This window comes from Lacerta agilis, chromosome 11 (assembly GCF_009819535.1).
Source record: "Lacerta agilis isolate rLacAgi1 chromosome 11, rLacAgi1.pri, whole genome shotgun sequence".
In the NCBI taxonomy this organism is placed as follows: Eukaryota; Metazoa; Chordata; class Lepidosauria; order Squamata; family Lacertidae; genus Lacerta; species Lacerta agilis.
The window spans coordinates 45,022,796-45,048,875 of record NC_046322.1 but is presented as its reverse complement, the minus strand read 5'-3'; the positions used below and the strand labels follow the sequence as shown (position 1 = coordinate 45,048,875).

The 26,080-nt window shown below is 43.2% G+C and overlaps 1 protein-coding gene across 2 annotated transcripts in view; it reads right to left on the bottom strand.

The window, feature by feature from the left end:
- PRR16 (proline rich 16) overlaps nucleotides 1-24,114 on the bottom strand; it is a 119,758-nt gene extending 95,644 nt beyond the window's left edge. For both annotated transcript variants that reach the window (XR_004427546.1, XM_033163890.1), the window contains exon 1: nucleotides 23,879-24,114. Coding sequence is in view for 1 of the 2 variants with exons in the window: in XM_033163890.1 (XP_033019781.1) it covers nucleotides 23,879-24,058 (180 nt within the window). In the remaining variant the exon portion in view is untranslated. The remainder of the gene's footprint in view (nucleotides 1-23,878) is intronic.
- Nucleotides 24,115-26,080: the final 1,966 nt, after the last annotated feature.

Here is a 26,080-nt window from a genome sequence, read left to right as displayed (position 1 = left end):
TTCCTCTTCTGATGCTTCTCAGTCTTCAGCTGCTGACAACAGAGTCTTTCATAGCAGACTGTTATCTTCAAACTGGGTCAATAAAGGCCTTTTTAAAAAAAACTTTTATGGGAAATAAATGTGACCAATTTGAGGTTTCTTGCTCTTTCCTATAGCGCGATGAACATTCTCTCATTACATTTTTGCTTTGCACATTAGTCAGTAACTAAGAGATTATTAAATCTTACAAAATGGCAATATTATATTATTTCCTTAATCTAATTTCTTCATCACTAGAAAATGGATTCCACCACCTCTCTGTCACTCAAGTCACAAGCAAAACCTCCTTCTAGTCTAGCCCTTCCATTTAGAATGACTGTAGCCATCACATTACTTTTTATTAGATTTCTTTTTTTCAAAGGATGAGCAAACCATGCTACTAGAAAATCCAATTTTTCGAAGGAGCTTAAAAAAATATTGGTAACAGAAAGGCATGGAAATCTAGAAAGCTATCTCATTTCCCAGTAAAGTGAAATGTAACGCAGTTTCCCTTCAGAGAAAAATGGAGCCACATAGCAGGTAACTGGAGTAACACAAGAACACAAGACCAATGGAAGATATATTTGGAGAGTCACACATTGTAGATTATCATCTCCTACTTAAAAAATATCTATTTCATGAAGCAATGAATTATCTGTCATTGATTTAGACCTAAAATAATTTATTTAGCCCACACATAGCACCCTAGTGCTTTAATGATGCATTTGAAAATCACATGGACTCAAGTTCAAGTGTCACACCCACCCACCATGATTAAAAATACAGTGAACGTGCGGGTTGCAAATGCGATCCGGGCGGGAGGCGCGTTCGCAACCTACAGCGTCCGTAACCCGCAGCACCGCGCCTGCACACGTGCGGGTTGCAATCTGCCACTTCTGCGCATGCGCAAAGTGCAATTTAGCGCTTCTGCGCATGCGCGAGTGCAGAAACCTGGAAGTAACCCGTTCCGGTACTTCCAGGTTCAGCACATTCGTATCCTGCAGCAAACGCAACCCGAGATATGACTGTAGTGCAACACTATTAAGTTTCTTCATTGTTTTCCATATGCAGTCTCCTGGAAAGATCACACACTACATTCCAAAAGCCTCAGGTTACATGAGAGCAACAGTTAAACTTGTTACTTTTCCAAATGACGTCCACTCCTTGAAAACAATGAGCCAGAACATCAGAAACAGAGTTTGTCATACCAAGAAAAAACAGAACCAAAAATTATGTAGTTCCTATGAATTTAAGACTGCTCCAAATGATATTTTGTACTTGGCTTAAAGCAACTATAGAAAGAAGACACAACTGCAACATCCGTGCCCGAAAGGTGCATTTGTGCATTGCAGGAATCTGATCCTTTCCCAAATCCTGAATAACAAAATGCCATTTCCGATGTCACAAGTCAAGGCAGGAAAGAGTGCTGTGCCTCTGCACTCTCTCCCACTCCTCTCCTTGCATGCAAGGCTTCAGTGCTTGCATTGTGGTTATCTGAAAGCACAGTTGCCAGTTTCTTCCAAAGTGTGGAACTGTGATTAAATTGTGGGTTCCAAACCACAATGTGAAACCATTATCACAAATGTCGTACCCAGACTACAACTTCCTTTTAAAAGAAAAAAGAAAAAGAGAGAGAGGAAACTGTGTTTTAACTGGGAATGATAAGTTGGTTCCAGACTCAATCAATAAAAGTCATAAAAATCAATGGGGCAAATTAGTAACTTAAGTCCCACTAGCTTCAATGGGTCAAAGCATGGCTAAGTCTGTCTTATTATATATTATATTATATTATATTATATTATATTATATTATATTATATTATATTATATTATATTCTGATAGTTTTTGGTTCCTTGGATGAGAGATAAAGGAAGTAAGAAGTACTGATATGATTCACTCATGTTTATAGTATTCCCCCCCCCTTTTTTGGGTGGTGGGGGGTAAAGTGTCATTGTTCAGAATGATACTGTTAGAAAGTTGGACAAGGTAGTTTCTATAACCTTCATAGCCTGCTATTGGAAATAGCATGCATTGATCATATAAGCCTGTAATTGCGTGGAACTGAACTGAATGTACTTTTGGCTTTAGTGGAGAACTAGCCCAATGCCAGGTAGGGGTTAACTTTCTGACAGTTAGAACCCTCAGGGGCGGGCTTAGCCTGAGTATAAAACACCCCTCCCAGTGGACAGTAAGGCAGTTGAAGTATGGGCAGGAGGAGTTAGAGTTAAGTGCGGGGAGTTAGAGTTGGAGTTGAGCAGTGTGAGTCAAGAGATAGAGCTGGGAGTTCAGAGTCTTAGGTGGATGTTAGCAGAGAGGATAAAGAGATTGTGAAACGCATTGTTATTGATATTTAGTTTACTATTAGAGGTATTAGGCCGGTAATATTTAGAGGTATTAGGCCGGTATAGGACAATTGTTATAAGCTTATTGAACAACCTTTTATTTATCAGCAACCACAAGCTTTGTACGCAATAAACATCTTTTTAGTTCACAATATCCTCGTCTGTGGTGAATGAAGTAAGCAGGATCCAGCTAGTAGTCTGAAGGGCGGCAGCTGGGGACTGTTTGTCGTTGGTGCAGCACTCATAGACCGTAAAACGTCCGGGGGTGGGCTGTACAGGGCGAAGGGCCCGCGACATTAAAGTGGTGGCAGCGTCGGGACGAAAGATTGTCATAAAGTGGTGGTCACATTGAGATCAAAGATCTAAAGTGTTGGCAAGAAGTGCCAAGGTACAAGAAGGATTTAAGAGTGACGCATTGTGTGAAGTGTGAGGCTTAAAGAGGATTTAAGCAAACTTCTGTGAGACTCTACAATCTAGTCAGGAAGGGGGATCGCATACACCTGGAAAGGGAGAAGGGGAATTCAGAGAGGAATTACCTGGCCCTAGGGTGTGGTGTGATAGCGCCTAAGACTGTGAGATTGTGAGAGAGTTACAAAGATACTTTGCGTTTGAAACTATTTCAGGCAGAAAGGTTTATAGTGAGAGGTCGGAAAAGTACGCTGGACAAAGTGCACTGAGGTAACTTTAGGCGTGACTTTGGACCTAAACTGTGGAAACTAAGCCTGGAGAAATAGTTTAACTGAAACATCCTTGATTTAAGTACAGAAATAATACCACCAAATAAATAGAAAATGCCACCTAGGAAGACAAAAACAGCTCTTAGGGACTCACAAGTAGAAAGCTCTGAAGAAGAAAATGGGGTTTCCCAGATTGAGGAAACCAGTACTGAAACAGTTAACAAAAATCCTGCTGAGGGGACTAGTTTTAAAGCCTCAGAGGAATTTGAGAAATGGAAACTAGAACAAGAATATAAACTGAAGGAATTAGAAATGAGATTGCAAGCTGAGGAAAGAGAGAAAAAATTACAAGCTGAAGCAAAAGAGAGAGAATTAAAGTTACAAGCTGAAGCAAAAGAGAGAGAATTAAAGTTACAAGCTGAGGCAAAAGAGAGAGAATTAAATATTGAGAGAGAGAGAGAAAGAGAGGCAAGAGAACTACAAGAGAAAGAAATGAAACTAAAAGAGAAAGAAATGACCTTAAATATTGAGAGAGAAAGAGAGGCAAAAGAGAGAGAACTAAAAGAGAAAGAAATGAAACTAAAAGAGAAAGAAATGACCTTAAATATTGAGAGAGAGAGAGAACGGGAGGAAAGAGAATATTTATTAGAAATGAAAAGACTTGAATTATCAGCTGTAGATAATAGAAACAACAACAATAGTTCCACACAAAATCCTAGCAGGGTGGATTTAAAAAGATTCCCTGACTTCAAAGATAAAGACGATCCTGAAGCGTTTATCATTTCTTTTGAGAGGGCTTGCGAAGATTTTGAAGTAAAAGATGAGGAGAAAATGCAAATACTGAGAGCGCGTATTAGTGGAACATTAACAGAGATTTATTCTCAAATGCCATCTGATCAATCCAAAGATTTTGAAGCATTTAAACAGTTGGTTTATGTTAGATTCGGAATTACTGCAGAACAACTGAGACAAAAGTTTAGAACAATAAAAAAGGTGCGTGAGGAAACATTTGCTCAACTAGGAGCTAAAACTACAAATTATTTAAACAAGTGGCTAGAACAGGAGGGTGCTGATTCTGTGGCGAAAATAAAAGAGGTGATCGCATTAGAACAATTTTATGACACGATTAATAGTCATTTGAAGTATTTAATTAAAGAAAGACGCCCTAAAACCATCCTGGAAGCTGCTAATCTGGCAGATGAAATAAATGAAATCCGAGAACACGCTTATGATGCCCCAAAATATAAGGACAAACAGTGGGAAACAAATAAGTTTAAGAGAATGCAACAGCCCACAAAGTTTACCACAGAAACTGCCAAGAAAATTTTTCCCGCCAATGCAAATGTTCCCCATAACACACCTATGACAACGGGGGGGACTGAGGGAAAAGTAAATAAATATAGTGAGGGTAAAAGGCCTGAATTAATCTGTTGGCAATGTGGGAAAAAAGGCCATAGACAACTGGACTGTAGAACTGAAATCAGAACTAAGAGTGCAAATAATATCCCTCAGAAGCAGACATATTGTGTCCAAACTGTGGAGACTGAGCCAACTGCCAACATGGTTGCCACGGCAACCGAGGCCCAGTCTAGAGAACAGGCTGAGGAGTTACCAGTGGCCCAAGTTGTGAGGTGCTATATAATTCAACAAGATGACATGCTATTATACAAAACAGGAGAAGAAATTTGGGTGAATGGTAAACAATATAAAGGCTTAAAAGACACAGGGTCTCAGATTAGTATTGTACATCCTGATTTATTAAAGCCAGAAGACTTTATTAAAGGCAAAACAATCAGTTTAAAAGGAATATCAAAACAGCCAGAAATCTTGCCAGTCGCATTAGTTAATCTGACATATAAACAATGGTCTGGAAAATGGCAAGTAGCAGTTTCACCAGAAATCCCAGCTCCAATGTTAATCGGGTGGGATCTCCTTGACCATGTACAGAGTGCATTTGTAATAACTAGGGCACAAAAACTGCGACAGTTACCTCAGGAGGAAAGGCCTGATACAATTGTTGAACTGACACAAGATACAAGTATAATGCCAGTTACAAATAGTCAAGCAGCTAGTTTTGCAGCCAAGCAGAAACTAGATACAGATTTACAGAAATATTTTCAAGCCACAGCCTTGAATACAGTATTAACCCCTGAAAGCCCGGAGCGGTTTGTAGTCAACAATGGGTTGCTATACAGAGAGATTCTTTTAAAGCCTAATAGAGGGGGTAATGAAATCCACAGGCAACTGATAGTACCTACTGAATTTAGAACCAAGATAATACAACATGCACATGGCAGTATCTTTGGAGGTCACTTGGGAATCACCAGAACCAAACAAAGGGTGTCCCAAAATTTCTTTTGGCCTGGGATGGGCAAGCAAATAAAGTTATTTTGTCGAACGTGCCATACTTGCCAATTACAAGGACATGGGCAAGATAAAACAAAAGCACATGAGAGATCTTTTGAGCCAGGACAAGATATTTTATTAATCAGATCAGTAAACAGTGACAAGTTACAACTGACATGGGAAGGTCCTTGTAAGAGCATTTCAAAAATGAATGATATAAACAATATAATTCAGCATGGTGAAGGGAGGCGGGTCATGCATAAGAATATGATAAACCCAATCCAGTCACTAAACCATGAACCCAATCTAGACTACAGTAGTCACGTTGTTGAAAAAGCCGGTGATATTGGTAAAGGAGTGTCTACCTGCAATATGACCCGTGACCTATCTGTGAGATCAGTTAAAACAACTAGTCATAGTTACGATAAACCATTCATCAGTTGGAAAGATAGAAAGAAAGACGAACTGGAAGTTATAGCTGGCATGGGGGCCTATCAACTTTCTATGAAAGTGAAAGTGTTTCCTACACTAGAGATTGTGTGGTGGGAAGATGGGTACCCTGCTGCTCATGCAACACAAATAAATGTCCAAAATGAATGTAGTTACACAGCATTAACAGGGCTACCACGTCAAAGGCATACAAAAGTAATCTTAAAATTGCTCAAAGTGGGAACTAATAAATCACTACAGACCAAAGCTGAACTGACAACAAGGGAGATTGCTATGAGCAATAAGCAATCAGAGCTTGTTAGCCTACTTTCATTAAGAGATCACGCTTGCCTAGAAAGCTTCAGCAAGCTGACTAAAACAGAAGATATCCACAAACTTCTGCAAATAGTTCCCAGTGCATTTAAAAGCCAGACAACCAGTGTTTATGCAGCTTATGATGACCTGGAGATGTGTGTACAAGTCTGCGAGCTTAAACATTTAACAGAGATCCTGAAGGAGGGAGAGGTTGAACTAAGAGAGCTTTTGATCCTGAGAAACAAGGACTCTACCCAGCTTGAGATCCACAATCGTTACAGACGCCTCGAGTGCAGAGATCGGAATGGGACTGTGTCATCTGGCCGGGGAAGACAGCTTACATCCCATCACGTATGGCAGAGAAAAGACTGGTGCCCAGAGAAAGATACTTCTTGCGACGGTTAAGGACGAGAAGGAGCGTGAAAGGATCCTAAACATCATCGCAGACGCCTTATAATGAAGACCCAAAGACAAAGGTTAATGGACAGTTACGGTTTTTCTTGCAATAAAGACCTAATGCTGCATGAACTATTGTATATAATGTTCACAACTATATGTACTTTTACTGAAGAGGTAATATTATGCCATAGTTAGGTAATATAGGTAAGAGTTATAAAATGTTTGTTTATGTTATGTTTTAAACTGTTGTTTGTATCAGAGGGATACTTTGGCTAGTAACTCCTCTGATACAAACCTAAAAAGGAGGGAGGTATGTGGAGAACTAGCCCAATGCCAGGTAGGGGTTAACTTTCTGACAGTTAGAACCCTCAGGGGCGGGCTTAGCCTGAGTATAAAACACCCCTCCCAGTGGACAGTAAGGCAGTTGAAGTATGGGCAGGAGGAGTTAGAGTTAAGTGCGGGGAGTTAGAGTTGGAGTTGAGCAGTGTGAGTCAAGAGATAGAGCTGGGAGTTCAGAGTCTTAGGTGGATGTTAGCAGAGAGGATAAAGAGATTGTGAAACGCATTGTTATTGATATTTAGTTTACTATTAGAGGTATTAGGCCGGTAATATTTAGAGGTATTAGGCCGGTATAGGACAATTGTTATAAGCTTATTGAACAACCTTTTATTTATCAGCAACCACAAGCTTTGTACGCAATAAACATCTTTTTAGTTCACAATATCCTCGTCTGTGGTGAATGAAGTAAGCAGGATCCAGCTAGTAGTCTGAAGGGCGGCAGCTGGGGACTGTTTGTCGTTGGTGCAGCACTCATAGACCGTAAAACGTCCGGGGGTGGGCTGTACAGGGCGAAGGGCCCGCGACAGTAAGCTGTGCTTTTTATTGCATAGAGGGCTTGGAATTTAATTAGATTGATGTGTTCAATTGTATGATTAATTGGCATAGGGTGGTTGGAAGAGTAACTTGGTTTTCTTTTGCCTAATTGTCAATCGTGTTATTTTAAAATGTGGCATTTGTACCTTTTAGTTGATTTTCATTTCTAATAATGTGTTTCCTGTTGTTTAGAGGATATTTTGTGAAGTTGTTTACTATGAATTTTCCTTGTATTTTTGCAGCAGACTTTTATGTGCAATGTTTATTTTGATGCCATTTTCTGTTGTTAATTGTGTTTTATAGAATGTGGAAGTCCTCCGATATTTTTTGTATTTGCTGTTTATCCAAGATGTTTTAACCAAGTTGAGAACTGCTTAGAGTTTAAAATAATTGGTACATAAATTCTTCTAATAATAGACACAAAGGTGATTTTCAGCCTTGGAAAGCAGAACTCTCTGTTATTACAAAGATCAGATGTTTAAATATTTGGATAGCCAATTAATGAAAAATAACTAATAATAATCAGTGATCAACTACATGAACTATTACAAAGGCCAATGCTGCAAAACAGCAAATTGTTATTTGTAATTTTATCACATATTCAAATCTCTCTTTTTCTCCAAAATAATATCAATGTATTCACAGGAAGAAAATAAAGAATAAATACACATATCTAATTTGGGAGTACTTCATTCATATTAACAAGGTCAAATTGGAAGGAAGTTTGTACAGCAACCCCTGCAGATATATCATTACTGCAATAATTTGTAGCTTTGCTGTGTGTGGTTTTTTCCAGCAGTAGAAGAGGATGCTTCTGTTCCAATTATTCAAAAGGTAGATGCAAGCCATGATTATCCACAAAGGTTTGAATTAGCCTAAGGTCAGTCAACTTATTTTTGTAAAAATTTCCCTTCTGGTGTCCAGAGAGTTCACTGACAGTTGGACAGCAATACTTAAACAAGGTTTAAAGCAAAAATTGGTAACAATTGTTCATAAATGCTGAGTGGAACAGCCTCTTCTCTAGGTTCTATTAAAAATAATTAGCAGCTGTGCAACTGCCAAAAGTTGGCAATTATTCTCCTGCATGCAGCCACATTGACATTTTATCTCATTAGAAGACCCAAGGCACCCTGTAAAGTGTTGAGGGTTTATAGCTTGGATTAAAAGATCATGTCATGCACCATTCCAAAATATCATAAGTAGGATCATGGGAAACCCAGGTGGGAAGTTTGCATTATTTCAGGGCTGCTATGCCCTTTCTATGGCACACAGGTGGTGCTGTGGTCTAAACCACAGAGCCTAGGGCTTGCCAATCAGAAGGTATGGGGTTTGAATCCCCGCGACAGGGTGAGCTCCCGTTGCTCAGTCCCTGCTCCTGTCAACCTAGCAGTTCAAAAGCACGTCAAAGTGCAAGTAAATAAATAAATAGGCGCTGCTCCGGCGGGAAGGTAAACAGCGTTTCTGTGTGCTGCTCTGGTTCACCAGAAGTGGCTTAGTCATGCTGGCCACATGACCCGGAAGCTATCTGCGGACAAACACAGTAAGAGCTGTTCGACAGTGGAATTTGCTGCCAACGAGTGTGGTGGAGTCTCCTTCTTTGGATATCTTTAAGCAGAGGCTTGACAGCCACCTGTCAGGAATGCTTTGATGGTGTTTCCTGCTTGGCAGGGGGCTGGATTGGATGGCCCTTGTGGTCTCTTCCAACTCTATGATTCTATGAGCACCGCAACCCCAGTCATCCGTGACTGGACCTAATGGTCAGGGGTCCCTTTACCTTGATGCCCTTTCTATGAAAATGGCCTGCATGCCTGCTAGTCTGTGTCTTCTCACCTTCTCTGCCTGAACTCTCACGCCTAGGCAAGAAAGCCATCACCTAAAAGCTGAGTAGAAGGTAAGATACTGAAGCCAAGATCCAACAGAGAGTTAGGCATGCTAGGCCTACTGAAAATCAATAGTCTGAAGCATCCCCAACTCTGGAGAACCTACAAGCTTTCATCAATGGTAACTGCATTGGGAAATATCTCATAATGTAAAAATAAAACAAAAGTGAAATATAATATGTTGGATCCAGACTTCAGCAAGTTAGTTATGACATAAGCCTAATTAAGTTCAATGGGAACTAAGCACACCTTAGTATGGATCCAATCCAATATTCATTACCAATTTAATGTTGGCATATCAGCTAACATTGTCCAACAATCATTGTAGATATATCATAATAGTTAAGGCAGTGTCCAAAAGATAACAGCATTTCATTCTGCTATATCCACAGAACAATGTTTCATAATCTTAAACAAAAATGGGTATGATTAAGAAAATACAGGATTACCATATTCTGCCTAAATCTATCCCAATGAACATTACAAGAGTGGCACAGAAATCTTTCAATAAATAAATATCATTTAACCCTTACAGGTTAGTTATGCCATTTGCTGAGTTTAAAATAAACATGCAAAATGAAAACTTTCAGGCTTGTTGAAATGCAAGTAGCAGCAGCAAATGACCAGCCAATTTATTGCCCATGCCTACACATGTAAACCATTAAACCACAGCTTTCTCTGTTGCACACTTACCGGTAAATATCACCAAATATCACATAAGTCTAAGCATATTTCTGCTGCTAGATCTCTAATTCCCTTCAACCCTGGCAACTGTGGGAACGCATGATGCTGTGCTACTGTTTATGTTGGTTCACTGCTGGAGTCTGCCAGTCTGCATGAACACAGCACATTTCAGCTCAGAAGGATGCCTTGCCACTGCAGTATTACTTTGTTTGAAAACCAGAATTTATATATGCTCTAATTAGCTCACAGTTGTACAACATACTACACTTGGAGGTGCTCTAGAGTTGCACAAAAGGCTTGACTGCAACTGACACAAATGTTTAGAAAACAAAACAGCTAACACGAACGTGACAGCATGCTCCATTCTGTCAGGTTACATGATGCTCATGGACCGCACCAAACATATATGCTGGTCCTTTCCTTTCAAAATAGCATGATAGTGGAACTAAAAGCCCTTGAAGACTGAAGCACAGAAGGGGCAAAACGATTTCGCTCAGCTTCACTTTAGCAACACATGTGTTTATGATCATCATAAATATGAATGAGGAGGTCAGAGATTGTTCGTGATCTCTGTTTTATGTTAATATTGCTGCACACCTGGAAGAATTTTATACTACTGCCCTCTCAGCATGCTTCCACATATAATGAAGCTGTCCCTAAGCATCCAAAGAGAGGTCAGAAGGTATTTCACAAGATGAGATGTGTGGGTCTCAACAAAACCCAGGAAGTATTTGCTCTTCAGGTGTCTGTCAAAAGTATTATTAGCTGATGGAACAGGAAGAAAATGACATCTTAATAAGCTGTAGAGGAACGCAGAAAAGAAAGGTAATTTTAACATCATCACATATAAGAATGAGATGTCCTTCAGACAAAGGTCACAAGGAGTCAAGAGTCCATCATGAAACTTTGCATGTAATTGATAGATCTCAGAATATAAAAATGAGCTTCCTTGGGCTGTGCATAAACATAATCATTAGCAACATCTTTACACACATACAAAATTCACTATTGGGTTTTAAACAGCTAGGCTAATGGCAAACACAATCCTCATTGGAGTTAACTCCCAATCATCGCTGGATCCACTTGAAAGGCCCCAAACGTGCCTGTTATAATCTGCATTTCTGCATCCTGCCTCAATCAGTTTCAACTGGAGACAGTTCCAAATGAGCTATAAAGAAATAAAAATGGCTGCTAAGAATACAGTGACAAAGGTTACTTCTTAAAACCACAGAGTACTGGAATAAAGAATGAAAGTGTATAAGATAGAAGTTGTGGGATCACATGTCTCCTGAACATTATATTATTTATTCCTGCCTTTCAACCAAACATCTCAAGGTAATGGTGTACTTAAAATTACATAATGCCAAGTATAAAGTGGAGACTAAAACTAAACTAATCTCAGGATTAGGTGTAAATTTGATGCCAAAGCATCTCGGTTCTACTCTGGGTTTACACACACTGCTGCAAGATCAGAAGTGATGTAGGATGAAAAGCTTGGCAATTTCAAAGTTTTTTATTTCGTCTACTAAACACATGTAAAATAAACATGCTAAATTAGATCACTCTCTGGGGCATCAGAAAAAAATCCCAATTTTCCAATCCAAACTTGTCCAGAAAGCCTATATCAGTGAAGAATCAGGATGATACAGTGTAACCACTACTTTCCGAACTTGGATTTCTGTACGTTAAGGGTAAGCAATGTATGGTCTGCAGGTTGCATCCAGCTTGCCAATACATTTGTTCCACAAAATCTTTCTTCCATAAAATACCTGGAAAAATACCTGTATTATGGCAGACTTATGACTGACCTGTTGCTAACTGTTGTTGTAGATGATACACAGTAAGAACAAGAGTATACTGCAAGATCTTTGATTATGCTATGAGCAGCCATAGTGATATAAATGTGTGGTCTTGCATTCTGACCCATCTCCTCTTCCACAATAAACAACTGTTTTGCGTAGAATGTCATCTCCACCAGCAACCGTGCAACTGCAAAGGTAAATCACAGGCAATGCTGGGTCACTTGATGGCATGCATCACAGCAAGGATAGCAGAACATCAACTTGCAGGATAAGGCAATATCTATTTTACAATGTCCAGATAATCACTAGCCCAACTCTTCTATAATGTAACTAGGGGAATTTTTTTAAATTAAATTAACTTTACTTGCTCTTCATATTGTAGTTACCCCACACATGGCTCAAGTAAGATTGACTCTGAATCAATGCAGCATTCAAAATTCGCCAGGCACATTTTGCACTTAGCTATTGGCCACTTGCAACCAAGTGAAGATGCCAAGATGGCACCTGACATCTCTAGCCTACCATCTGGAGGTGCATGCCTGGGAATCCTTGGATCTTGACTGTTTTCACACACTAGCAACACAACCTGTAGAATGCTATCTGTTACATTTTATCTGCACAATCAGAATGAATTTCAGGAACCAACGCAACTTTTGAGCCGCCTGGCAAAAAAAAACCCTGCAATTACCCATTCCGTTTTGGCGATTGCAACCCTGGTTTAAGGAGCCATTTGCCACCCAGCTTACATATCTGAATTTCTAACCCTGGTGCAGCCCCTGTCATATTCAAGTGGTTTGAACCGTACTACACGATTTGAAGCCCTCAGGTCCCTTCCATCACAAACCCTGACCCACATGTTTTTGTGGCTGCTGGCTTTAATAGTGGAAGCAGATCTCACCCCTTCTCTAGTGCCTGACACACTGCTATGTACACCACATGGCACACTGGCTACCAGTGGACACTGGAAAGGTAGTTTTTCAAATTGCTAATGAGGATGTTCCTAGCTCCTGAGAAAAAAAAAAATCTGGTGCAATGCATGACAGCACATCACATACCAGGAAAGGGTGTAGGAGACCTCCCTCCTTTTCTCCCTTCTGCTTGCTGTTGTCAGGGTTGCAGGAGCCAGGAAAACCAGGGTGGAAGTGGGCTTGGGGGGAAATGGAATTCTTCCGCAGCTCAGATTTAAATGTGAAGAATTTAGGGCAATTATTGCCAACCTTTCTGAAACAGTGGGCAAAGTTGGATTATTTTTAAAGAGTGGGCACCAGTCACAAAACAGCTGTCGTGGAGGGCGTCGTAAAACAAAATGTACAATCCTGGCATCCGATAAAATGTTGGCAGGTTTTGTGGGTGCCTTTGATGTAGGAGAGGGAATGCAAACAGGAATTGAGCAGGAAGACCGAACAGTCTCTCATGCATTGTGCATTTTTGATGGAATATTGACTGAGACCTTTTGTAGGTACCATAGGAGGCAGTGGCAGGCACACGAGAGCCTATGGGTGCTATACTGGCAACCCCTGATGTAAGTGAGCACTATCTGCTCCTGTGACATCTTTTCTGAGCCAGAAAATGTGTCATCAACATCTCTATTCATATTATCCCATCCTAAGACCTCATGTATCATTTCCCAGTGCCAAGCACTGTGATTTCAGCCCCATGGGTGAAATCACCCTATCGGGTGCTAGTATGAGCACATCCTATCTTTAAAAGATCATTAAAATAATAGGATTATAGAGTTGGAAGGGACCCTGAAGCTCATCTAGTCCAACCGTTGCAATGCAGGAATATGCAGCTGTCACATATGGGGAATCGAACCTGCAACCTTGGTGTTGTCAGCACCATGCTCTAACCAACCATGTCATCTTCCCCTGAAGGGCACCACCCTGCAGCTGGTGATCACAACTAGCAGGAACTACAGCTGCTGAGAAATGAGCACCATTTCCTCTCATTGCTTTCCCATCCCAGACTTTTCTATCTCCCACCTACTTTTTCCTTATTTGTCTGGGTTCAAGGTTTTGATGCATTTAAATGTATTTTATTTGGTCCATATAAAAAATATTGGACATTGGAAGAACCCACACCAGAACAACATATCCTGATTTGTTTTCTTTTTCATGTGAGATACAACCTGTTCCTGTCTCTCAGTCAATGCCAGCATTTCCCATTTTAAGTCACTATTGAAGTGGAAGAGCCAGTAGCTTAAGACATAGAAAAATATTCACTAAATCAATCAAAATATAGCAAGTTTGAGGTGGAAATGGAAAATTTAGCGATGCATAGAAACCACAGGTTTAATGGCAGCCAGTCAACTGGACAAATTACAAGCGTAGGCAATGTTTGCATGAAGCCAAAATAATTATGCACAGTAGCCATTATTTTTCTTGCATACCGTACAATCTAGATATCCTCTATTTTGGATCAATCTCTGTAAATTATTGGCAACAGCTACCATGTCTGCTCCCTTTTGATAAAAAGCTAACTCTCATTCATTTGCTTATTACAAGTTATGCAAATATTTCACAAATAACTTTCAAGAATTTGTTCAGGCTGATGAGGTTTGATATCCACAGAAGTATTTGCCATGCGATGTGATGCAATGCAAGAAAATCAAATGGAAAAACCGAAATATGCATGACACTCCCAGCAAATTCTGTATGGAAAGAAGAAAGCCTGGAAAATGACAATGTCAGTAGACCTAAACACAAGTCTGTACTATGATTTCACTTCTCACTTTATTTTGTTTAATTCATTCAGTCCTTTCCACAAGCTCATATTTCTACAGTATCTGAAGCACATATTCAGTTTGCACAAGTAGCAAAAATGTGCATGGGGAAATTGTGCATTTTTGCCAAGCACCAAAACCACCTAACCTTGTTCTGAACCTTGGAGGCTGAGAATGTATCTTAACTGGATGAGAAGATGGTATGCACCATCTTACTCCCTCCACAAAATGAGCCCCAACTCCACCTTTCCCTAACAGACCTTGGGTGTTTACTGGTGAAACAGGTCAGATTTTCCCTGTTCTCAGGAACTAGAAGTACAGAATTGTTCAATGGCCAGTGACTTTTCTATTGACCTTTCTAATGCCCAAACCATGGTAATGTGAAGGTCTGCAAGCTAAGGCAGGGATGGGGAAGCGGATCTGCCTGATGGACTAGATCCATAGCTCCTCCCACCCCATACAAACCAACTTTTGACAGCTGGAGGAATGGCATTAAGTGTGGGGCAGGTAGGCATGGCTGGAAAATAAAACAGCCACACAGGCCAGAGCTGGATTAATCAGGCTCATGGGCCAGAGCTTCTCCACTCATGTGATAAGAAATTTCATTGTCTATGAATGGGCCAAGCCTTGGGCAGTGCATCCCACATGCAAAACACTTAATGACAGGACAACAGAGCTGCCACTGGGCTTGAGACAGAGTCACACTAGTGCAGGGGTCAGCAACCTAAGGCCCGTGGGCCACAAATGGCCCATGGGGTCGTTTAACCAGCCCACAAGCCACCGCTGAACTGAGCCGCCCACTTGGTGAGTCCCTGCGCACTGCGCTAAACTAGTGTGGCACGGGGACTCGCTTCCATTGCGCTGGAAATTGCATCTGCGCAGACGCTGAAAATCGCGGGCGAGCTCGCTTATGCACGCACGTGATCCAGCCCACAGAGGGATCTCCGTTGGAGTGAACTGGCCCAGGCAAGGTAAACCTTGCCGACCCCTGCACTAGTGGCACCTCCAAGTGACCCCAGCCAGGTCACAAGCCAGCAGAAGCTGGGATAGCTCACTCAGTAGAGCATGAGATCTCGGGGTCATGGGTTTGAGTCCCACATTGGGCAAAAATTCCTGCATTGCAGGGGGTTGGACTAGATAACCCTCACGGTCCCTTCCAACTCTATAATTCTATGATTCTAAGAGGTTTACACAGCACGGGGCTGCTGCACTATGACACTGATTTAGAAAATCTCTAAACTGTTTTCAGTTGGAAGTGCCAACTTCGGGAGGCCCATCACAACAACCTTTGAAAGCCGCTGCTCTTGGCAATTCAGACAGCATGGGACAGAGATCAAATGTTTCAAGAAAGCACAATACTGACGTTACCGGAGACTTCACCAACAGAACACTTTGATGGTTGAGCTTTGAACTGAACTTACACAACGTTCTATATTTAATTCCTCTAATGGAGAACCTAGATTTCTAGGAGATTTAGCATGCACAAACTCCAGATCTCTTTAGTGATTAAATGCCTAATAGAGAAAGCATAATCAGTCCAATACATCTTCATGCAGCCCAGCCTAGTTTTCACCATCAAGTATTTTTGAAATGGGTTGGAAACTGACAAGTGACAGATAGAATTATGTTTCAAAGTGGGGGGAAAACACAACCTAAACAGAATATTATAGAATAGGTCAAGCAAATTCGCAATGAATTCTGAAAAAGCTAAAGTTATAACTCAGAATGGAAACCTCCTACTGAACCATTCTGACAAAATTACATAATACTCTTTATCTTTGTCACTGATTTACCTCATATGTGAAGATATACACACATCCTATTAACTATTATTATGTACTTAATACCTTGCACATAGATTTTAAAGCACAAGAACAAAAACACTGAGTGTTATTACAGGGAGCTTGCCATGTAAAATTCAACATGGAGAGAGGAAACAGAGGTATGAGATGAAGTGGAAGAGGGTAAATAGTGGAATTCAGTTCAATATTTAAGGTTAGTCTCAATAGGGAACGGAGACTGAAGGGTTAAGATCCTAAGATCTTATATATATTTATCCTTTTTCTTGCAATAGATTCTCACAAAATGTCTTCTTTCACAACAGTGGTTGTTGTTTTTTTTACAATAATTTTTAATCTGGGATTTATGTGGTGTTTAATTGACAAATTTGTGCCTCGGTTGTAGACTGAAGTCTGCAGGAAAGCAGGTCACATGGTGGAATTCCCATACCCTGCTTCTTGAGGAGTGCTGTGTTGCAGTCCAGTACAGTTGAGCGGGCGGGGGGATGAGCAATCAGTGCTTCCAACTTCCCAAGCTGCACAGAAATTTGGGAGCCGGGCATGATTTAGGAAGCCAATCAGCATACATGCTGGCCTAACGACTAATGATCTGACATGCCTTGCCTTATTCAGTTATATAGATGGCACTGGCCCATTGCCATAGCAACTGGCTTGGCTGACCTTGCGCCTGTTGACTTATCTCATACATGGGGTTATTTGTGCTCATGAAGGAAATTAACCCTTTCCTCTATGTCCAGTTCCTCTTAGACACCAAAGTTATGACTCATCCTCCTCAATAGGCCTTGTTTCTCAGAACTATTCTGTGCTCTATACATGGCCTTTCTAGGAGGAAACCTTCAAAGACAAGTACTTCCCGAAGCATTGGCATCTACCCGTTTGAGATTTAAACCTTTCTCAAACTGCTACATCGTATCCCAACTCAGATTATCCTATTGGCATTCAAGAGATATGGGGTAGCTATGGCCGACCAGATATTGCCACATGTCACATCATTCCTAACCACACCCCATACTGCTGGGGGCTGATGGAAAATGAAGTTTAATGCCATCTGGAGGGCTACGGGTTTCTCATTAGTGGTTTACACTGCAATTTAGAAGTCAATGTGATTTGAGTTCAATTAGGGTTATGACAGTCTTAGTAACAGTCAGAATGTTATACATGCAGTTATACATGCAATAATAGGTTACAGTTTCAAGATTCCTTTGTGTGCAACTATGTTTCAATTATGCCATGGTTCTCCTGTAAATCAGAACTTTCCAAACACAGCCGACACACTAACATTTCATGACACACAGTTTGGAAAGCTCCGCTGTAAATTGTGAACATCTTTCTGTAGCTTGGGGACTAACACGTTCTGCTGTTCCCCTGGCCTGTACACCCATCTTGTCCACAGCGCAGATAACATACAGGGCAAGAGCAGAGCACTTGCCTTGCATGCAGAAATGTCCCTAGATCAGTTCCTGGCATCTTCAGGTAGGGTTGGGAAGGACTTAAAACACTGAAGAGCCACTGTTAGTCAGTGCTGACAATACAGTTAGAAGAACAAACAGTCTGACTTAGTATAAGACAGTTTCTTACATTTCTAATAAAATGATCAGTTGAAATGGCTGTCTGCCTTCCTAATTATCTGCTCACATCCTGGGTCCCAGTCAATCCCTTCCTTGTTCTTGTGGAATGCTTCCTGGCAGTACAATTGTGGCAGTTGCGTCCCAAGGTCTTCAAATTCCCTTTTCCTAGCAATTAATCTATGTTCAGGGTTGCTGTGTAAGGTAGCAGACCTTCCTTCCTTGGAGGTTTTTAAGCAGAGGTTGGATGGCCATCTGTCATGGATGCTTTAGTTGAGAATCCTGCATAGCAGGGGGTTGAACAGAATGACCCTCGGGGTCTCTTCCAATGTTACAGTTATATGATTCTATAATTCCATGATCCCTCCTTATCCTCTACCATGAATATGCAATGTTCCATCAAAATCAAAAGACCTTTTTAAAAGGGTGTCGGTTCACTTCTTTACCACGTGGAAAAGCAAAAAGGAAAGCATACTTCCTGTATGTATTCATGGGTAGGTAGGTACCATTTTCAAAATTGTTCAGTGGAACCAGACATGTTTCGACTTTAAAAGTACAACTAACACATTTTTAGGAGGGAAAAGCAGAGGGAATTATTTTGAAGGTAAAGATGAACATCTGTCCAGCTTCAACGCACGTCAACAGAAAAGCAAAACAAGGTACATGCCTGAATTATGGTGACTCAATATGCTTAAAAAAAAACAAAAAAACCCCTAAACATTCTCTTGTTGATTTAGGTTTGGATTCAGAAGCCCAGTGCCATTAAGCTAGAATCCTAAAGACAAGGAATTAAGTGCATTACATTCATAGGAACATATAATAAATCAATAAATGAGTATAATGGAGTTAAGCTATATACAGAATGCGCACATCAATATTTTAAAGTGCAAATGGTCTTAATGTATGTCAGTTCTTAATTGGCCAGAAGTATGAGGCCACCATCATGCCAGGCCCCAACCCCACTGTCAAGCTTACATGGCAAACTGAATTAAAGGAGTCTCCATTTCATCTGTCATGGCTTTGCTGGGCTCTTCAAATTCAGAAGACTCCCTCCAAGGGCAGCCAACACCACTCCTATGTTGCAGAACCAGGCAGCACGTGCAGCTCTCTTCCAACCAGGTCTCTAAATTTCTGGCGTTACTTTGCCTGAAGATGATTCTGTCACAACTGTTGCTACACTGCTATGCTAAGCAGTACCACAACCAGGGGAGTTAGGGATGTTAGGGAAGGGGGTAGTACTTCTGGTGGGGGGGCATGTTGTGCTCCTTCTGGAGTAGTTTGTCCACCTTTGGTCTCCATCCTGCACTCAGCTCTCACCTATGGCTCCTAGAAGCTTTCAGCATGTGACAGTGGCCACACCTTGAGAACGGCTTCAACTGGCCAGCTAAACCAGTTACAGGTACCCAATGGGTCTCGAACCCTCAGTAAGATGGGGACCTCTTCTCTATGAACTATGGCCCTGAATGGGCTGATCCTGATTCCTCTCAGCTGTGTTAGGCAGAGATGCTATCATTACAGAGAGAAGCAAAACACCCTGATCTATGCCTGAACTGAACAGTATTTATTCAATAAGTAGATCCACTGAAGTTAATGGACAAGACTAACTGAGCTTTTTAATTAATTTCAGTGTACGACTTGGTTGATTAACCCCCCCCCCCCAACAGAATCTTGATTTCCAGTTGGTGGTTCCAAAGGTACTTCCTTCATTGGGAGAAGACTCCCTAGATCCAACTCAACCTCTTGAACAAAACAGAAGGGCAGCCTATTTTTTTAAAAGAGTGAAAGTTGTGTTTTTTCACTTTCAAAGCCAACTTTTGGGGCATGGCCTGAAGGCACAGTTATGCTACAATCTTACTGAAGCTAAACTAATCTGGGTTTGTTGCCTAGATGTGAGGCCACGTGGACACTTTACAGACACTGTGTCTGTTATGTACTGAGTTGAATAGGATCCAAACTGCAGCAGTCTGATTGGTCCTAGAACAATAGGATTGAGATTGCAGCAGTCTGACTGGTCCCAGAACAATAGGATTGAGATTGCAGCAGTCTGACTGGTCCCAGAACAATAGGATTGAGATTGCAGCAGTCTGATTGGTCTGCAGGAGCCACCCAATCCAGCTCCAGGTGGAAGTGAATCCACACTCTGATTGGCATACAGGAGTATCCCGGAATTAGCCAATCACGTGGGGCCCATTGTGTAAATAGTGTATATAAAGCAAACGTTTTGGGGGAACTACATTCCTCACTACTATGAGCTGAATAAAGAGCATGAAAGTCACACTGGACTCCGAGTATCTTTCAGTGTCCCTGACTTCCATGCAGGAAAGTGGACTGTAAATAAAATATAATATGTAAATGCAAAGTTAAGACCACAATTCTGTTGCTGTCTTGCTTGTGCAGCAAGATGGGTTCTTTAAAAAAAAGAAAAATTAGTCAAGCACTTCAGGATTTCAAAGAAAACATAAGACAAGAACATGAGCTGTGAACTAATGAACAGTGTTCTTTATCTTCTCACAGTAACTAGCATTTAAAAAAAAGGAAAACATGCTGCTTTAGGTGCATAAAGTTGTCATTACAAGCTGTAGCCTTTCCTAACAGACGCTGTAGCTTCACTTCTTCCATGAAACTATTGCAGCCATAAACAATTACTCTTGGCAGCAAGCAGCAAAGGCCACAAATTGTTGTTCATTGTTGTTGTTCTCAGAGACGCAGTCAATGATATTAAACAAATCTGCTTACCTAAAACTAAGAGTTCCACTTCCAGAAACAGAACAAAGTCTGAGAAAATAAGGCACTCTTCCCGGATCCTAAAATACTATAAACAATTGTAAAAGCCACAGACTCCTTGAAATTTAAAGAGAATATTGTTACTGTAAGCCGGGGGGGGGGGGGTCGTTTTTTTGCCTGTCAAGGGCCACATTCCATCAGGGGAAATATGTCAAGGTCTGCATGCCATAAAAGGGTGGAGCCAAACTCAAGGGATAAATGGAGCCTGGGACAAAAGTGTTCTGGATTAACTAACCCAGAAAAAATGTTGGCCTTCTTTGATTTTCACCATGGCTACTTCAGATTAGAATTCCCAATGCTGCTCAGGTCTGCTTAGAAGGAAGTCCCACTGCATGGGATGCAGTTACTTTCAATTCAATGTTCAGAGTGCTTTTATTAGTATTATTTGCTTATTTGTTTATACAATTCACTTGTGGACTGTGTACCCATTCATCCAGTTCTGATCAACAAACCAGTGCAGCTCAGTCTGTATCATTGTATGTTTCTCAAACAAAATGTTACTAGTCTGTTCAGTTGTTCTGCAGGAGAAAAGGGGGAGGGAACCATGCTCAAAGGCAAGGAAAAATAAGAAGGAAATGAGCAAGAAGGAAGAAGGGAATTCTGATGGGACAGAATGAAAGAAAGGGCAGCTTCAGAAGATATAAAATGAGGTTGGAGGGGGGGACACATATGAGGCTCCAATGCCACAGATTGTATACCTGTGTGTGTGTTACATGTTCACATAAAAATACCAAACACCCACAAATACTTGGAAGGCAGAATATGCACATTAAGATAACAAGCTGTTGGCATATCTGCAACAAGAAATGTAGCGAAAGTGAAGTTAGTAGAGTAAAAAAAAGATATTTCTGATTCATACAGCTTTCTCCAGGAAATGAAAATTTGTTTCTAAGCAATTTGTTTCCCTGAGGGGGAAAAAAACCTTGTTAAACCTCTATGAAATTAGGAAACGGGGGCAGGAGAGAGAGGGTCTTGTATAATGTAATGTACAGGATTACAAAGCAATGCACACGTGCTTCAGACTTGAATTTCAGCTTCTAATCCCACCATCTGTCCACCAGTTGTACCTCCCCCCCCCCACACAAACTAATAAAGATCTGAGGAATCTCCAAAATGGACAGATAAGTTGTGTTATTTGAATTGCAATGTTTTGCTACTTCAGAGCATCCAACACAGTAATTGCATTCTGACTGCAAATTAAACTATAGGAGCTGACATTTGCCACTGGCTAAGGAAATATTACATTGGTTCCTAAACTATATGAGACAAATAGATATTTTGTGCATTGGCTCTGTGTTTCAGGCCTGAAAAGGAAAATCCAGACATTTCTGGCAACTATATTTTCAAAAAATGTGGGAAGTGTCTCTTGGTGTTTGCAAAACTGGTCCATTCTCCACCCTTAAGAGTCCAATCCTATATATGTTTACTAAGAAGGAAATCCCAATAACTGGGACCTACTTCCTAATACAGGTTATAGCCTCTGCCTAATTATTCTCAAGTTGTACCAGCAACTCATTTTTTTAATTCACTCTTGTCATTCAGACCTGTCCAACTCAGTTACAAACTTCAGGATGCTGAACTCCAAGTTTATAGCATCAAACAATATGAAAAAGAACTAACAGCCTGCTGCTCTCCACAACCTTTCTCTCAGAGCTACCAAGATCCTGTACATATTTCTCTGATGGAGAGGAGGGGATGCACCCTGCTAAATTTTGACAGCTGTTGATAAAAAATATATAAGTACATGGAGATTTCTTCTGATTCCACTGAACTAAAAACACCATCATCTGTCACAACCTGTAACCATCAGTACGAAAACAAAAGGTCCAAGTCTTATAAAAGTCCATTTAAAAAGAAAAGCACCCACCACCACCCAAATTCTACCAAGATCACATCCAACCAGTCCACACGATGAAGTTTGGGGAAATTATGCAGATGAAACTATGTTTGCAATGAAAAAGCAAATACAAATGTATTTAGATCACAGTGTTGATGGGGTCATCAGACTTAAAGGACAAGTTCTGCCTTGTGCCTGCATGTAAGGGTTGCGGATCCTTAAGGGTTGGCCTTAAGGTGTTGAGGATCACCATAGTCAATTCCTGCACAGAAGACATCATCTGTGTCGAGACCGTGGGATCTGGGAAGGAAGCAGGAGTATCCAAAACCCAGCAGAATCCCTCCCAGGCCTAGACCCCAGCTTTCCCTGCCCCCTTCTCTCCCTGCAAGGAATCTCCCCTTTTGCTCCACGCAGGAACTTTACTTTGACAAGCTCCAAGCGGCGACGTCGCCCCAACCTCCTAAAAATAACAGCCGGCAGAAGAAAGCACAGAAATAACCACCCTCGGGAAAAGGAGGGGAGGGGGGGAACCAAAGGCGTGAAGCGGCGTAGCTGCTGTCAGTGAAGGAAGCATCTCCTTAAGTTAATGCAATGACTAAACGCTAAATCTGGAGTCCAAGATCTGGGATGGGGAGGGGAAGCAGGAGAGGGAGGGAGGGAGGGGAGAAATGCCCACACAGCCCTTTACGCGGAAAGATGGAGAGGCACAACTCCTCCTCCTGCCCCCTCCTCCCCGCCACTTACAAACCAAACTCTGGAGTGGGCGGAATGGGGTGGGTGGGTGGGTGGTGCCGGGCAAAGCATCGCACCTCATCTTCCTCTCCCCCCCCACCCCCCCCCCACCCCCGACGTCCCAAGCTACTCCCATCCGCGCTCGGGGATGGGTTGGGGAGTCAGCTGTTAATAAGTCATCATCCCAAAGAAAAGAGGTGGGCAACCCCAAAGCCTGCGCGCCGCCCCGTCTCGATCACACCCCCCACCCCCCCCACCCCACGGAGGGTTAGTAAGATCAAGGAGAGGCAGCTTTCTTGGCACAAGGCGATCCGGCACCCCCGAGCCCCGCGGAGGCAGGGAAGGAAGCGAGTGCCTGGGCTTCTCCATCCCCCCCCCCACCCCACACACCGCCACCCCGTCGCTCCCAAATAAGGGAGCCACTAGTTGATCGCTCGTGGTGGCCAGGCAAGACTCGAAAGTGTAACAAGTCTGGCGCAGTCCGGTCCACGCCGGCTTAGGAGACGGCGGCTCTTCCTGCCGCCTGTCACAGTTGCCCAAGAGTTGGGCCGGTCCTTCCTGGGGGGGAAAGGGGCCGATCCTCTGGCGCCCGCAGGCACACAGATCGGGTCGGAGGGTGTGTGTGTTTATTTTCTCTTTTTCTCTCTCTCTCCCTCCCTCTCTTCCCCTCTCACCTCCTTAAGCTCCTTAGCCACGTCCTTCAGGTCCCCCAGGACTAATTCCAAATCGTCCACGATGATCTTGATCTGCTCCTTCACCTTGGCTTTGGAGGCTGCCGGCAGCCCTTCGGCCGGAGACGACACGGACGACGAGGTGGCGGAGGAGGAGGTGGTCCCCTTGGACTTGGCGGACATTCTTCGGCGGGGAGCGCCGGGGAAGGAGGGGGCAGAGCGCGGCAGGCAGGCAGGCAGGCAGGCAGGTCAGGAGAGCTGGCTGGCCCTCGAGGGGCCACGGCGCCCGCCGCCGTCCCGCCGCTGAGGGGCCCCGGAGCTGCTGCTGCTGCCGCTGCGGCCACTACTGCTGCCTCCGTGCCGGCTGCCCATGTTGGGCTCGGGGGCCCAAGGCGGCGGCGGCGGCGGCGTCGTGCTCCGGGCGCGCTCCGCCGCTGCCATCAACGCCCCGGCAACTGCACTAGTGAGCGAGGGAGCCCGGGCTGCAGGCAGGCGAGCGGACGGGCGGGCGCTGCGCCTGCGCCTGCCTGCTGCCTGCTTCCCTCCCTCGCCGAGCGACACAGACATGCAGGGCGCTCCGCTCGCCCAGGAGGCGGGCGGGGAAGAAGAAGAAGAAGAAGAAACAACAACCCCGCGGGGCTCACCCCCCCCTACCCACCCCTCAGAGCCCTCGCCACATGCCTTCAACCCACAAATCCCGCCTAATCCTCTCGACGGCGAGCGGCGCTGGACGGGATGTTGCACGGAGCGCGTGGGAGGGGGGGGAGAGAAAAAAAAAAACCGAGCGCGGCTCTTTCTCAAACTGCCTCCCGCCTCTGAGGGGAAACGGGGAGGGGGGGAGTTGCGCGCGCGCGTGTCGGCTCTAGAACCCACCCGCCCCTTGCGACGGGATGGTTTCGCCCAGAGTCACTCTGGAGAGGCCTCGGGAGACTGTTCATTTCCTCTGGCGACGGCGACGCGGGGAGAGGTGCGTAAGGAGCCGAGGGAGGCGGAGAGGAGGAAGGAGGCGGCGATCGTTCCTGCACAAGACCCGCTGCTTCCCGCCCGCGTGTTTTTTTTGGGGGGGGAGGAGGGAAGAGACCCTCCAGTCTTGCTTGCTGCGCGCGCTCCCCGCTTCGATCCATTGGCTGAGAGCATCTTGCGAGTGGATCGGTGCGGTGCCCGGGAGATCGCAAGCTCCCTTCCCGCGTTTCTCTCGCGGCGGAGAAAGTGGGGGAAAGGCGGAGAGGGGAAATGTTGGACTCGTCGTCGCCCAAATTTGGCGCCACGCTTCTCCGTTTCCCCCAGACGGGCGGCCAGATCGCGGGGAGAACTGCCTCTAAAACTTCTCTCGATGCCAATGCCAGGATCAGGAGGCAACAGCTCTGCGAGGGATCCCACTGGCCATTATTATGAGATCCCTTAGAAAAGGGGAAGGGAGGGAAAGCATCTACTGTACAGTCCAGTACTGGAACATTTGCAACAAGGGCGTAGCCGGGGGGGGGTGCAGCTGCCTCCCATCAAGCAAATACAGTAAATAAAAATACTTAACTAACTAACCCAATTGTGTCGCAGCTAACTCGCTTTTGCACACACACACCCCAACAAAGCCTGCCCCCCCTAAAATAAATAAATCCTGCCTACACCCATGATTTGCAAAGAAATTCAGGAACAGGGTGAGATAAAGAAGACCCGGGCGTGGGCAGGGGGACAAGTTGCCCCCTCCCACAAAATCAAGTAAATAAATAAGCATTCTTAACTAAAAGCAGAAGTTGTAGAAAGATTTTGACAGCTTCTTTTCTGATCACTCAGGGTAATTCAGCTGTTGCTGAGACGTTTCATACTGAATCTGCAGCTAGACAAAGGCAGGCAGAGGATGATGACAGGTGTGTGTCCTGCCCGGCAGCCCAACACAAATCCTGGCTATGCCCATGGACCATAGGAGCCAACTCTGAAGGGTCTTCACCCCCCCTAAATTATTTGAGGGGCCACCACCACCCTCAGTTTATGGGCATTGCCATTCAAATGGTTTGTGTGATCAATTATGCAGGGTGGGACTTACCTGCCCCCCACCCCAATATTTTATTTAAGTTGGCACCCCTGCCATGGACCCAGCCAGTAGCATTCTTGTAGGTTTCAAATGACATTTGGGATTCCTATAGGGAGCCTTTTTGGTGGAATTCATATGGAAATATAGGCTGCTGCGGAGACATCAAAAGTAGTAAC